We start from the raw sequence: 12,522 nt of genomic DNA on the forward strand, positions 1-12,522 counted from the left end.
AAATATTTAATTTAATTGTAGTTGTCAATCTTGTAATATATGTATCTCATCCTTTTCTTGTCTTTCTGAAAATCAGTAGTGAGTTACTAAGGTGGATTTACAACACTTGGAGTGTTCTGATCTTAAATCCACCTGTGTACATTGTTTGAACATTTTGCCTTAGATACTATTATCATGTGATAAATAAACTTTCTGCTTTTTTACCCTAAATGATTGTTGGGTTGAAGTATTGGGTCATTTTCTATTTTCAGGCATTATTGTGATTTTCATTAATTGTGATTTAAGTTGCCTGTAGAGAAATGTCATTGTTGTACTCAAACAATTTGACAAAAAAACATAGCATATGCCACTGGTGCCTCTTCTTGCAGCAGAATTTATGATATGATTGCCTCTTCTCTAAGTCTTTAATATTCTAACTTGAATTAGAACTTAATGTTTTGCTTTCAGAACATTTTGTTGATGGTAGTGTGAAAGAACTTTTGGCCCCTCAGCCTATGGACTACTATGGGAGACTCTGTTTAATTAATGTGGCAAGTTAAAAAATTAGACTTTGTTTCTTTGGTGTGTATTTTCAAATTTAGTAATATTCATATGCTCGATTTGTGCCTCATGAAATATTGCACGTTATTTTTCTGTGTATATAACTGTAATCTGAAAATAATCACCTTAACCATTATGGTGGCTTGCTGATGTATTTTAATTAGTTCTAAGTTCTGTACATAAGAGTATTAATCTGAAATGATAGTTCAATTATGCTTGTCATTCTTAAATTTAAAATTGGCACTGCCATCATGGAGGTTTTAGTGACATCTCAACAAGAGCTTTGCTGGGTTATTGGTATAATCTGAGGCGTACTTACTGTTTTAACAAGATATAGAAATATTTAATCATTTCAAAGTACTGTCCTTGTTTGGTTGTCTGTGGCCATTTACAGTATCAGCGATTTACATTACCTTCCTAAACTGACAAGTATCCATGACATCTTATGTACCTATATCAGTATAGCTATAAACCTTCTCTTTTCTTTAATTTGTAATTCAATTTACTTTTAAATAACAGCATAAAGGTAATTTCTATCCTCCAGGTAAATGTAAGCTCCTCCTCTGTGTACACGATTTACTAGTTTCTACTGTCGTATTTAACTGTTGTGAAGCTTCTGAAGAACACAAAACACGTCCTGGTCATTGTGTACCATGCATAGTCAGATGCTGTCTGCGTTTTTTCAGGAATAGATGAATCCTGTTATTAATTTTCTGTGATAAGTCTACAGGAGTCTCTTCAGTTTCTGTAGAAGTACTTTTAATAAAATTAATATTGAAGGACCAGTTGTGGTGAGCACTTGTTTGTCCATGTGTGAAATATAGTTGCATCAATTAAGACTTTTTTGAGCCATTTTTTATCAATTGTTAAAATTCTTTGCCCTAAGAAGTCCTTATTCCCAATGAAACGTGGTGCATGCCTGTCTGAAGAATTCAGTGTTAACTTTAGAAATGTCCAAACCATAATTTTACCCTTACCTACTCAACCAGTATATTGTCAGGAATGGAGCAAGGGAAAATGTGGTTGCCCCATATTCTCCTCTCAAAGCTTGAAAATGAGAGCCTCCCCCACGCTTTACAAAATGAGTCTGGTCCCCAGTGGGTTGCAGATTGGCCATTTCCTATTTTACAGCTCACCTTGATATTCTTTTCCAATTGTACGTTTCCCTAACACTCTTTCTTTCTATGCAATGAGTAAAATTCTCAAGTGTTCCTGTCTCTACTTCTCGCTTTAGGCTTTTTTGATCTAGATTTTGCAACAAACAGGATGTAAATCTTTTAGTGTCTTTCAACATTTTCAGTATTCTCCAAGGCGATTTTCAGTTGAAGAGAGGGAAACAGTATGAATATTGCAAGTTAAACTTTTAACAAAACTCATGTTTCATGGCAATGCCCAATACATAGTTGTTAAAATATATTTGTCAATTATGAGACATTGCTATAAATTGATCGGAGACAATGACAACTTTGTATTGCTCACTGATTTAATGGCCATATATTATTAACACAATAATTCAAACAAAACAAGTTCTATCTCTAGAAACAGATGCCTTTTTTTCAAGTTTTTTTTTTATTTTGAAGATGGAAGAACAGGTTCTTTTTCTTTTCCTTGAAAGCAGCCTGAAACATGAAAAAAGTTAAGCTTAGTGCTAAATAGCAACGCAGTTTGTGGGTGCTCACTTTCCAGAACCAAAATTTTTGTTATAAAGTAATAAGTAGAAGTGCCCCCCCCCCCCTTCTTTTTTTTTTTTTTTATGTGTGTTTTTTTTTCTGAAGTATAATTCTTGAATGAAACTTGTAAGACCAGACATGTAGCTCATATACATAATTATTGAGGGTGTAGATTTATTACCCTGTTTTTGTGATTTCTATATACCCTATAGTAAACTTACATCCAGTCAAGTAACTAAAACTTATGGCAAGCTCGCTGTCTTTGGTACTGTACTCTGGCTGAAAGCACCATTCAAACAGATTTGTCTTTATCCAGTTGATCCTTGAAAAGAGAGAACAAATTAAACCTCCTTTTAAACTGTCTTGTATGTCACAATAATGGTTGGAACGGAAGAAATGTTGTTACTTACATAAAACTTCACATAAGATAAAAATACATCATAGAGCATGGTCAGAGAATTTATATATATAACTCTGTACTTTGCCGGCACATAGTAAAAATTGATGAACTGATTTGGGGGCCACACAATCCAGTCCACCTACAATCACAAAAATTGTTAGTGTCAGGAAAACATGCTCAAAAATTCACATGATTGTTGTACTTCTGTGAACTTACGGTGTAACAGAAGAGAAACTTCTTTTTCATTTCTTGCCATCCAGATTCATAGCCTCGCCGCTCTAACAGTCCCATTCCAATGAAAAATATATACATGCAGGCAGGGGACGCCATCAGCTGATCCAAAAGAACTTTGAACATTACCTGGCGTACAGCTCGCCCAGGAAATCTTTTGTCCATCCACCCATAAAAGAAATGGTGGTAAATGCCATGAGCCAAACCGACAGTTGACATGTTAACTGGTAATTGGACAAAAGATATCTGATAATCCCAGCTCATAGATAAAACAATACTACTGAAAATTTTTCTTAAGCCTTACTTGTTCTTCTCTTGTCCACAGCATTATCTGAAGACTTGCCTTGGAAAATTTCAATTCTTTGTTGGCAGTAATCCCCAAGGCCCATTAGGAAACCCGATGAGAGTGTGTTTGTCAAGAGGAGGTGTTTCCCAAATGCTTTCCTCAAAAGTTGACCCCTTTTAGTAAAGTATGAGGGATCCAAGTTGCATTGTCTAATTTTGTCGCGTAATACTGTTATCACCCTCATTTTCAAAATTTTAATATAATATCACAGGCGGTAGGTTACGTTTCTTAGATACGTCTTTGACTAATATTTTGAAATGTCAGATGATATACCATTTGAAGAGAAAACAATTAATACATGGCACGTACAAACTGACTCAAAATGTGTAAGGTGAAACATTTTACAACTAAATAATTCAAGTCTAAGAGAAAAAAAAAGGACGGAAAGAATATAGCAGACGAGATTAGATGACACCAAATGACAGCAAAAACAGACGACATACGACGAACGGAGAGGGGGGGGGGGGAGAAGACGACTAGAAGAAGTTGACTTCCGGAAGTGACGGAAGAGGGAATAACGGGGAGTAAGTGCGGGAAAGACAAATACTTTCAGATGATATTTTTATTATCTAATAGGATTTCTCTGACTACGAACATTGGAATACACCTCTCAACTAGTTAAGCTACTATTTTAACTGTCTCAACTGTATCAAAGATAATAGCAGAGGCAATATTTTGATGTAAATTATGGAAATGGATTCAGTAGGACTAGGCATCAGGTTAATTAAAACTAGTACTTAATTGTTGTTCATTCTTAAAACATTGCTATGAAAATATGGTGCTAATACATTCTAAAAATGGGACTGTTTTGAGGTGACAGTAAATTCATGTAAAGCTAGGACTTAAAAAGAAAATATTGACACAATTCCATTTCAGGAAAGCTAGAACATTAGAAAAGAAAATATTTTTTGAGCTCTAGTAGGTCTGGTATAGACAAGAGGACAATTTACTTTTTCTTTTTAAATGTTCTTTTTTTTTTATACCTGTTTTTGAAACTTGTTTATGTGTGCGGCAATGTCCGGAGCCCCGTCACACTTAAGATTGCCTAGGCAATGTTAGGTGTGCCAGTTTCATTTCAGGCCATGTTGAATCCACCTATTTTTGCCAGGAAATTTGTTGCCCTTTCACCAACCTCAGATTTCCAAACAAATTTTCAGGCAATTAGGTGCGCCAGTTTCAAGTCAGGCCATACTGAATCCACCTAACATTGCCTAGGCAATCTTAGGTGTGACGGGGCTCTGGACATTGCCGCTAACATCTTACTGTTTGTTTTTTTAAAATATTTTTACAGAAGTTGGCTTTTTTTACTTGAACTTTTTCCAACTCTTAATTCCAAGTTTCTTGCAACGAGCACGGTACATATGCATCATAAGAAAGTACATAACTGTAACAACAAAGGTATAAATTAACTTACAAGAACGCACCAAAATAATTGCAAAAACAATACAAAGACTTACCAGGGAAACAAACAAATGCCAAATAAATTTTTAGGAAGGTAGGCAGATGAAATGCAAAGTTCCATGGATTGGGAAGAGAAACAGAATACTGCATGGTCTCTTCAAAATATGGGATATTTCTAAGAATAACAACTCCTTCACACAAAATTCCAAGAGGATAAAGTGGTATCCAGATAGAGTAACGCAACCAAGTAAGAGGATAGACATCTATTTTGTAGAGTTGTGAAATATAGTAGGGATACCTGAGAGAAAATTGACAATGAGGGCACATATTATACATGAGGTGACACTAAGCATATTTCTGAGACAAGACATAGCCATTTAACCTACCTGATCAATTCAATTGATGACCAAATCATGAAAAGATAGAATACAACCGGTTTGGAATGCATTCTGGGTTCTGCATCTATCATGCAAAATAAAATAAATGCTCGTCCCAATGTTTGAATAAGGGGCGCTAAAAGACCACCTTTAGTGTATCCAAATACAACGTGCATAATTTCCAGAATTTGCAACAACTGAACGAATTTCATAGCAGAACCCACAGAGTCGTAAGCATGTAACATGGCATCTGAGAAATAAAAGAATGAATCCACTCAAAACTTCAGGACAAGAAGACAGGAAACATTACAGTTCAAATCAACTTACTTGGTCCATCTCTGAAATACTGTATGCTCAAAACAGTAAATACAAATGTGAAGCCTACAAATTGGAACAGATTATAAATGAGCAGATAAACTTTTTTGTAGTCTTCTGAAATCACATGAAAGAAGATACAAAAAATTAAGGCAATGTTTACTCATTACGAACAAAGTAAACTGGTGTATTCCCCATACCCACCTTTGATGTACCCAAGTTCTTCTTTATGAAGGTTTTTATACAAATCAGGATAGTCATTGATGATGTCTCTTGCTTCCTCTTCTTCATCGCCATCCTCAGATTTCCATCGCTCAAAGTCAATCTATAAACAGACATTAGTTTTTACAAGATTAGATTTTTAAAAATACAGTTCATTTGAAAGAATGTAATACACATCTACCTTGAGCCAAGCAGGTTTCTGTGGTGTTGCTGTTAGCCTTGACCACCACATCTTCTTAACTTTCTTAAGAGTGAAAAGTACCTCTCGGTCAGAAGTCTTAAAAGAACTTTCCTAATAACGTCAAAAATTCGTTTATTGTATTTTGCAGTTTTGTTGATTACTAACAATTATTGATCAAGTTGTAAAACATATTTTTGACACTACAAACCTCAGGATCTAAATTTTGATTGAAATCTAAGGAAAAGGCATAGTCATGAACACCTTTAGCACCATGACCCTGAGCTGAGAATGTTAATTTAGTTGGGTGAAGAGCTATATCGGGGTTCTGCAAAATGCACACAAATTGTATTAGATAAATAAAAATTGAATACAGATAAAAATGAAAGAAAGAACCAGATAGAAATTATAATTATGAAAGTATAGACGTTACCTTTGTATTTATAAGGGCCACTCGAAGAGATATCTGATCCTCTGTTTGAGCCCAATACACAAAGGGACTCAGAGGTCCTGCCATAGTGAAGATCTCTGGAATTTAATACAATAAAAGTTTTGTAAACATGCTGAGGACAACTCTTTATAACACTTTATATACGCTACAAAACGACAGAGAGAAAATTACGAAAAGGGTTGAGAACCGTGACTGAGTAGCAGCTCTAAATAATACATGAGCAAGGACCAAAGTGAAGTTCTTGGAGCAAGGGTCAAAAAGGTTAGTTTTTCATATCGATTTCTTCATATCACACGGCAGCAATTTTTGAAGTAAATGTGGGACGAAAAGTTTCGGATCGCTGTTAATTTTACCAATTACAACACGAGAGGGTCACTGGGCCACTGAGCCAGAGACTCAAATCTCCTCCTAATAACCAAATCTGTGTAAGTTTGTTTGACCGGCGGGCGCGCACAGCACGCACAAACACCAGCAGACAAACAGATAAGCAGACGTCTTCGTCTTCAACTTACGGACGATATGGCTTACATTTAGCGGGAAACAATGATAAATTTACTTGCAGTTCAAAATGGGGCATTGAGTTTATAACTCAAACTATTCGACGTACCCCTTGAGGTACTAAAATCCACGATACTGTTGAGAAATAAACAGTATCACAGTGAAGTAGAGTTGACAAGACGGCTATGAACTATTTACACACCGCTGGAAATGGTTATTCGCAGGCTCTGGGGGCGTGAGTGAGCGTAGAATGCCTAGATATACAGATACTAAGAAGGCGACTAGCTCTCCATTGAGATTCTCATTGACTAGAAAAGTTAGAGCAAATCATCCTTCGTCTTGCGAGCCAAATGAAGAATACTGCACCTAAAGAACCTAATGGAACAGTTTATTTGCTAAATATCGATGTTTAAGTTTTAAAATGAACACAATGAACCTTGCGAGACATTGTTATTCCAGTCCCCGCCTCTTCCCCCACTCCAGCTCTAGTCCCTCGTCTGCTTTCAGACCATCTAGTGAATGAAGCTTTGGATCTCAAAAACGTCAACTCCTTTGATTTGTAATTGAAAATCAACGAAATCTGAAGCGTATTGCAGCATTCTTCGTCGCTTTTCCATGTCACAATTTTGATTATCTACCTGTCTTTGTATTAATCTTCGATACAAATACTCTAGATGCTCTGACGCGTTGAAACTCGATCACCTGTTGCTTCTCTAGCAGAAACATGTCATTGTTACTGAAGAACGCGACCAACAGCATCTGGCACGCTTTCAACGCTTTATGCTGTGACAAAAGCGGATTAGTTGTAAAGTCCAAGCTTAAGGTAATCCCAATGCTGTAAACTTTCTAAAAAGCACAACCTTGTACCGTACCAGCTCTTTATTTTCTTCTTTGAGTTGTGTAAAATATGTGTGTGAGTCATACTGTCATATATGGTAAAAACTTGTAATCGTTTTGCCTTTGCTTCGATCCTTGCTGACAAGCTTCTGAAAACACAAGTATTATCTCACTGTTTCCAAAAGATTTCAAGAAGAATCTGAATTTCTGGTTATGAAATATTTTGTCAAGTTATGATAAATTTATTAACTTACCAGATTACACTCAGTCCTTGAATTATTTTTTGTGGTTGCAGGTGTTAACAGCGAACATTGGTACCCTCCTAGACCTATACGGAGTTGAAAAGGGTCTAGAGCATTACCGCAGCACTTCTGATCTTAATTTTGAACACTTTAAATATTATTTGCAGAAAGAGGTGGGCATTTCTCTTAGTCAATGAAGACCTCCTCCTACTGGTTTATCAAACTTACAGACTAACGTCCTTTTGTTTTAAACTTACAAAATTGTCTAATTTTATTCCAAGGTTTTCTCATCACTACCTGACAACTTCACTCTCACTTCTATTCAAGACTTTGAAGCTCGCGTTGATGAAGTATGCTGGCTAGTGTGCAAGAAAGATTTAATTTTGAGAGAAAAACCGCTTCTTCCTGATGATTCAGTTTTCCAACTCTTCCGTGTTTTCTGTATGCTTGCTGACCTGATAGAATCCTCCGAAATTTATCAGGTATATCTTAGGTACAGATTTTCGACACAAAAGTATGTATGTTTGCATATAATTGTATCATACACTCCTTTTCAGGTTCTTATGCACTCTTCTGAGGTTGGAAAAGTAGTATCTGAGATTGTTTATTCCGTTGGACTAGAATGGGATGCAGGAGAATTTGAAATTTTATCTTCCTCAGTGAGGGCATTTCGCTTTAGCACTTTTCTTGCTCTAATTGAAACCAAATATTTTGGTGATGGATGTGTAGAAATTGATGGACTTGTAGAAGCTGTACAAGAAATCTTCCGCACCTACCTTCAAGATGTGTTGAAAAAGGTTTGCAGAATATTATAGTTCCTATTCATTTGCATTTTCTTCTCATTAACAATATTGTAAAAATCTCTTAGGGTACCCTCATGAAGCGAGGATTCCTCCTCCCAACTCTTAGAGAGTACTGGTTTGTTCTTCGTCCAACTCAGCTAAATTATTACAAAAGTCAAGATGAAAGAGAGTGCTGTGGTAGCATCAGCCTTGACACCCAGTGTAGAGTTGATGCCACATCTCGAGGAATGCGGACCCAAGATAAGGCTCATCGCTTGGCCTTGCATACAAGCGAAAGAACTTATGAGTTTGCTGCTTATGACCATAGGTATATAATTTTCCCAGAATTTAATGAAGGGGTTTGTACATGGTTTCAGCACATCAGATTGGTAGTGTGTTCTGACCTGCATTCTGTTTTTGTTTTGCATATAGGTCTAGGTTACAATGGATTTCTTCACTCCATTTGGCAATAGCCCAGTCAGGATGCAGAGAGGGTTATCAAAGAACCTTGGCGGCTCGGCGGAGAGCTCAGCGTGAAGCAGATGCATTCCGCCTCTCTGAAGAGCATAAACGGCGTACAAGTCAAATCCTTGACATGGAACTGACTCGTGCCCAGCTGCAAGCAGAAAAAGTGGTAATTATTTTAAATATTTTCCTCTTATTGTCTGTTTATATGTTCACTTACTGTATTTTAATTCTCCTTGTACATTCCAGGCCCGAGTTGCTGCTGAACTGCAAGCTAAAGAGTTGGAAGCAGTACACCGTGAGGAGGGTAAAAGAGTCCAAATGCTAGAAGAAACAAGGCGAACTTTAGAGCGCCTCCTAGAGGAAGAAACACAAGCTAAGCGCGACGAAGAAATAGTACGCAATTTACAAGGCAGGCACGTGACCCCTATTTTTGTATCTCAATTTATATGGTGCACTGTTTGTATTTGAAAGACACAAAGAATAAATTGTATACTCTCCTCAGGGTCCTTCGCGAAGAAATGGAACATAGAGAAAAGCTGGAAAGATTGCAGGAAGAACAGAAAGCACTTTTGGAACTAGAGAGAGAAAAACGAATGGAGTTTGAAAAACAACAGAAAGATAAGGAGGAACAATTATCTGGTAAGAAGCCTTTAGGTCTTCAGCTTCAGTAGAATGGTGATCTTTTGACATTGACACTTTTTTTTTTTTTTTCATTAACCCATGTAGAGGCTCAACAGCGACTTCGGCAGTTGGAAGATGAAAAGCAAAAACTTGACAAAGAACTAGAATCGGCTCAAGAAAAAATTACCTCTTCTGAAAAATCTAAGGAAGTTTTGGAAGCTAAACTAAGGGTATAGTATGATTTCTTTTAAACCATCCTAGCAGTATTATAATTTTATTGAAAATTAACTTGAAGATAAACATTGTTCTGTAGGTCATGTTGCCGCAACTTAAAGATTCAGGGAGAATTTGTAGGGCCCTCAGCTTTGTTCCATCAACCAAGGAAAGGCCAGCGTTTGCAGAAGTCCGCAGTAACATCAGTGCTAATGGTCTTAAACGCTCTGAGGAAGCTCCTCATTGACTGACAATAACATATCTGTCATCAGGAAAGCAATCTCCTTTTTGTTTGTCTTTCTATTTCTTTTAGAATGCTTACTTGAATTACTCTTTCCTATTTTCTGTGTTAAATATTTTCAACAATTGAGAGGAAGTTGTATTTTTTTTAATGTTGTTGGTTGTCTAACTATGATGATTAAGTCATAACAAGGTATCACCCTTAACATTCTTTTATACTCTATTTTTCAATAGGAGTCATATGTTATTGATTGTATTTTATATTTTCATCGTGGCTTTGAATATGCTTCATCAGCTAAGCTCAAAGATCTAAATGTCCTGTGAATTCAAGTGTTGATATTTTTAAAGCCATTTTGTGGTGCTTTTTGCTCAGAATGGCTTTTATCATGTTCATAGAAAAAATTTCCTGATGTTGGTTATGTTCCTGCTCAAGGTTTTGCACAAACATACTTATCAGGCTGTATAACAGTCTTGCTTAAGGAAGCTTGTAATTAAAGTGCAATAATTTGTACCCTGTGATTTTAATTCCTTCAATTATATGTATTTTATGTTGAAACTTGAATGTATTTTTGATAGAAGTTGTTGACTGTCAAACTTGATAAACTTTTAGCTTTGTTAAATCTATGTTTATTGTCTATTTATGATTTTCCACAATATTGATATTAATTTTATTTCTACTTTAACAGGGTTCACATTATGGTACTGGAAGCCAACCCTGAAATATTCACTTGATTGAGGGCTATTTCTTCCTATCTGGTTGAAGCTCAATAAATGCAAAATGCTCACTTTCAGTCATTTTGACCAGCCAGTTAAAGTGTAGGCAGATAGGGACTTACTTTGACAGTCAAAAACTGTCAAATGACTAAAAGTGAGTTTCTCATGTTTAATTGGGAGGATGTCTGAAAATTAGATTACATATCACAAGTTTGTTTGTTGTTTTTTCTAAAAAAAATAATTGAAGATAACATTTTGAATTTTTTTTAAAGTTTTGAGAATTTTTAAGAGTTTTTTTTCTTTATTCCGCTTTGATTGTGTCATCTCTGCTCACTCAAATATGTATCAGTCACTCAGGTGACCCTGCATACTCAGTTTCTCTTATTGACTATCCATGTGAGGTGCATTTTTGCAATCATTCATTAAGGCTTTGCTATGTCAGTACCATGTTGTTTTGAACTTTTAAAGACTATAATTTTAAATGTAAAAATTGGGTTCCTCATTGTATGATTGAAAAATCTTCAAACGTTCATAATATATAGCATAGTAATAAAATGCCGGCTCTTGTCATAGGGCACATGTGTTTTTATATCATAATGATGGTGGGTTCTATTTTTCAATGATACAAAACTTCATTCCAGTAGTCTCATACCTACAAACATTTGTAATATCAAGCAGTTAACTGTACTGTTACATTCAGAGCCCAATAGCATGATATCATATTTTTTCGACAAGGTTTTCAGTTTTTCTTGTCGCTTGCCATTTAATCGTATCTGTAGTAGTGTTTGGACTACTGTTAACTTATTGTTTTGAATTGTCTCTTTTTCTGACAGCAAAATAAATTTTGAACCAATTTATTTTTGCTTGATTTGCTAGCTCCCCCTTCTCACACATTTTGCAATTCCTCAGCTAGGGGTCGCCAGTGCCTTGAGGTAGTTTCCTAGAGGGTATTTTCTCATTAACACGTTCCTTGCGGCTCATTTTTGTACCTATGATTGATCATAGCGTGGCCACTTAGTGGTCACGCCGCAAGGAAGCTGTAAGAAGCGTTGCCGCTGGTTGCCGTGTCTCTTGCTCTCCATCACGATCTCCCGAGATCCCTTCCCCTTCACCACCCGTTTCTCGGCCCCACCTACCCCCACTCTGCCCCTCGCCCAGTTCGCTACAGCTCCCGCCCGACGCAGTGCGCAATGCGCATGCGCACAGTTTGCCTCCACGACTCCACCTTGGACAGTCGGGAGGAAAAGCGGTGAGACCCCCCGCCCGGCCCCGCGACCCAGGGCCTGTCCACTCCGGCTACGATAATTTCCTGGGCGAATTCGGAGTTTCGGGGTCCGGACCTGCCACCCCACAAGCCCTCTGCCACGAAAATTCTTCTCGTTGAGGGACCAAATTAGATATTCAATAACGAGACATTAGAGGCTTGAAATGCATTTATCTTTACTCCGAAAACCTTTTTATTAATGAATTTACGGAATTCAATCCTTTAATTGCAGAAATAAGAGTACTTTTTAAGAATATTTTTTTGTTTTTCAAGAATGAACTTTTTTCCCATTTTTTGATTAAGATGATTTTCTTTCAAAAGTAAACTGTTCAAAAATGTTCTTTTTATATTTTAAAAGCGATGGAAGGTTCAAAAGACTTAAATGAACAATATTTCTGTTAATTGTTCTGTGGCTGAGATTGGGTTTATGAATTTTCTTCAAGCAGAGATGCAATCAAGCAGACAACGTAGCTGTCAGCTGTTTCTCTTTGTTTACATTTTGTAGCAGACGA

At 36.5% G+C, this 12,522-nt stretch overlaps 3 protein-coding genes across 12 annotated transcripts; 1 reads left to right on the top strand and 2 right to left on the bottom strand.

The window, feature by feature from the left end:
- Positions 1 to 1,913: 1,913 nt before the first annotated feature.
- LOC113201717 (mpv17-like protein 2) lies at positions 1,914 to 3,610 on the bottom strand. Its single transcript, XM_026415587.2, has 5 exons — positions 3,146 to 3,610; positions 2,827 to 3,065; positions 2,621 to 2,749; positions 2,432 to 2,532; positions 1,914 to 2,159 (listed from the first exon to the last, which is right to left on the bottom strand). Exons 1-4 carry the CDS (start codon positions 3,369 to 3,371, stop codon positions 2,503 to 2,505), a joined length of 624 nt encoding a protein of 207 aa, XP_026271372.1. The 5' UTR covers positions 3,372 to 3,610; the 3' UTR covers positions 1,914 to 2,159; positions 2,432 to 2,502.
- A 121-nt stretch (positions 3,611 to 3,731) lies between these two features.
- On the bottom strand, positions 3,732 to 6,882 carry LOC113201719 (very-long-chain (3R)-3-hydroxyacyl-CoA dehydratase). 9 transcript variants are annotated; one of them, XM_026415595.2, is made up of 9 exons: positions 6,739 to 6,882; positions 6,114 to 6,208; positions 5,892 to 6,008; positions 5,684 to 5,794; positions 5,485 to 5,605; positions 5,293 to 5,397; positions 4,975 to 5,215; positions 4,645 to 4,886; positions 3,732 to 4,571 (listed from the first exon to the last, which is right to left on the bottom strand). In XM_026415595.2, the coding sequence occupies exons 2-9, from the start codon at positions 6,195 to 6,197 to the stop codon at positions 4,492 to 4,494; spliced, it is 1,101 nt and encodes a 366-aa protein (XP_026271380.1). In that variant the 5' UTR covers positions 6,198 to 6,208; positions 6,739 to 6,882; the 3' UTR covers positions 3,732 to 4,491. The 9 variants fall into 9 exon arrangements, with proteins under 9 accessions (XP_026271380.1, XP_026271382.1, XP_026271378.1 ...); XM_026415597.2 differs by having other exon boundaries at positions 6,692 to 6,832; XM_026415593.2 differs by having other exon boundaries at positions 6,660 to 6,831.
- A 242-nt stretch (positions 6,883 to 7,124) lies between these two features.
- On the top strand, positions 7,125 to 11,603 carry LOC113201718 (differentially expressed in FDCP 6-like). Of its 2 annotated transcripts, XM_026415589.2 has the most exons (11): positions 7,141 to 7,188; positions 7,304 to 7,452; positions 7,762 to 7,881; positions 7,990 to 8,190; positions 8,266 to 8,505; positions 8,577 to 8,818; positions 8,923 to 9,124; positions 9,205 to 9,371; positions 9,461 to 9,597; positions 9,685 to 9,809; positions 9,893 to 11,603. In XM_026415589.2, exons 2-11 carry the CDS (start codon positions 7,354 to 7,356, stop codon positions 10,037 to 10,039), a joined length of 1,680 nt encoding a protein of 559 aa, XP_026271374.1. In that variant the 5' UTR covers positions 7,141 to 7,188; positions 7,304 to 7,353; the 3' UTR covers positions 10,040 to 11,603. The 2 variants fall into 2 exon arrangements, with proteins under 2 accessions (XP_026271373.1, XP_026271374.1); XM_026415588.2 differs by having other exon boundaries at positions 7,125 to 7,452.
- The last annotated feature ends 919 nt before the right edge of the window (positions 11,604 to 12,522 follow it).

The sequence above is a fragment of the Frankliniella occidentalis genome, unplaced genomic scaffold, assembly GCF_000697945.3.
Source record: "Frankliniella occidentalis isolate FOCC.00 unplaced genomic scaffold, Focc_3.1 Scaffold6, whole genome shotgun sequence".
NCBI lineage: Eukaryota > Metazoa > Arthropoda > Insecta > Thysanoptera > Thripidae > Frankliniella > Frankliniella occidentalis.

Excerpts from the sequence above, each read along its gene's own strand:
- LOC113201719 (XM_026415590.2), bottom strand. The coding sequence starts at position 6,349 with ATGTATTATTTAGAGCTGCTACTCAGTCACG. Across the intron at positions 5,795-5,891 it reads ATCAAAATTTAGATCCTGAG|GAAAGTTCTTTTAAGACTTC; the intron begins GTTTGTAGTGTC and ends TGACGTTATTAG. Across the intron at positions 5,606-5,683 it reads AGAAACCTGCTTGGCTCAAG|ATTGACTTTGAGCGATGGAA; the intron begins GTAGATGTGTAT and ends GTCTGTTTATAG.
- LOC113201718 (XM_026415588.2), top strand. The coding sequence starts at position 7,354 with ATGTCATTGTTACTGAAGAACGCGACCAACAGCATCTGGCACGCTTTC. Across the intron at positions 9,125-9,204 it reads AGCTGCAAGCAGAAAAAGTG|GCCCGAGTTGCTGCTGAACT; the intron begins GTAATTATTTTA and ends TGTACATTCCAG. Across the intron at positions 9,598-9,684 it reads TAAGGAGGAACAATTATCTG|AGGCTCAACAGCGACTTCGG; the intron begins GTAAGAAGCCTT and ends TAACCCATGTAG.
- LOC113201717 (XM_026415587.2), bottom strand. The coding sequence starts at position 3,371 with ATGAGGGTGATAACAGTATTACGCGACAAAATTAGACAATGCAACTTG. Across the intron at positions 3,066-3,145 it reads TGTGGACAAGAGAAGAACAA|TTAACATGTCAACTGTCGGT; the intron begins GTAAGGCTTAAG and ends TCCAATTACCAG. Across the intron at positions 2,750-2,826 it reads AGTTTCTCTTCTGTTACACC|GTGGACTGGATTGTGTGGCC; the intron begins GTAAGTTCACAG and ends TTGTGATTGTAG.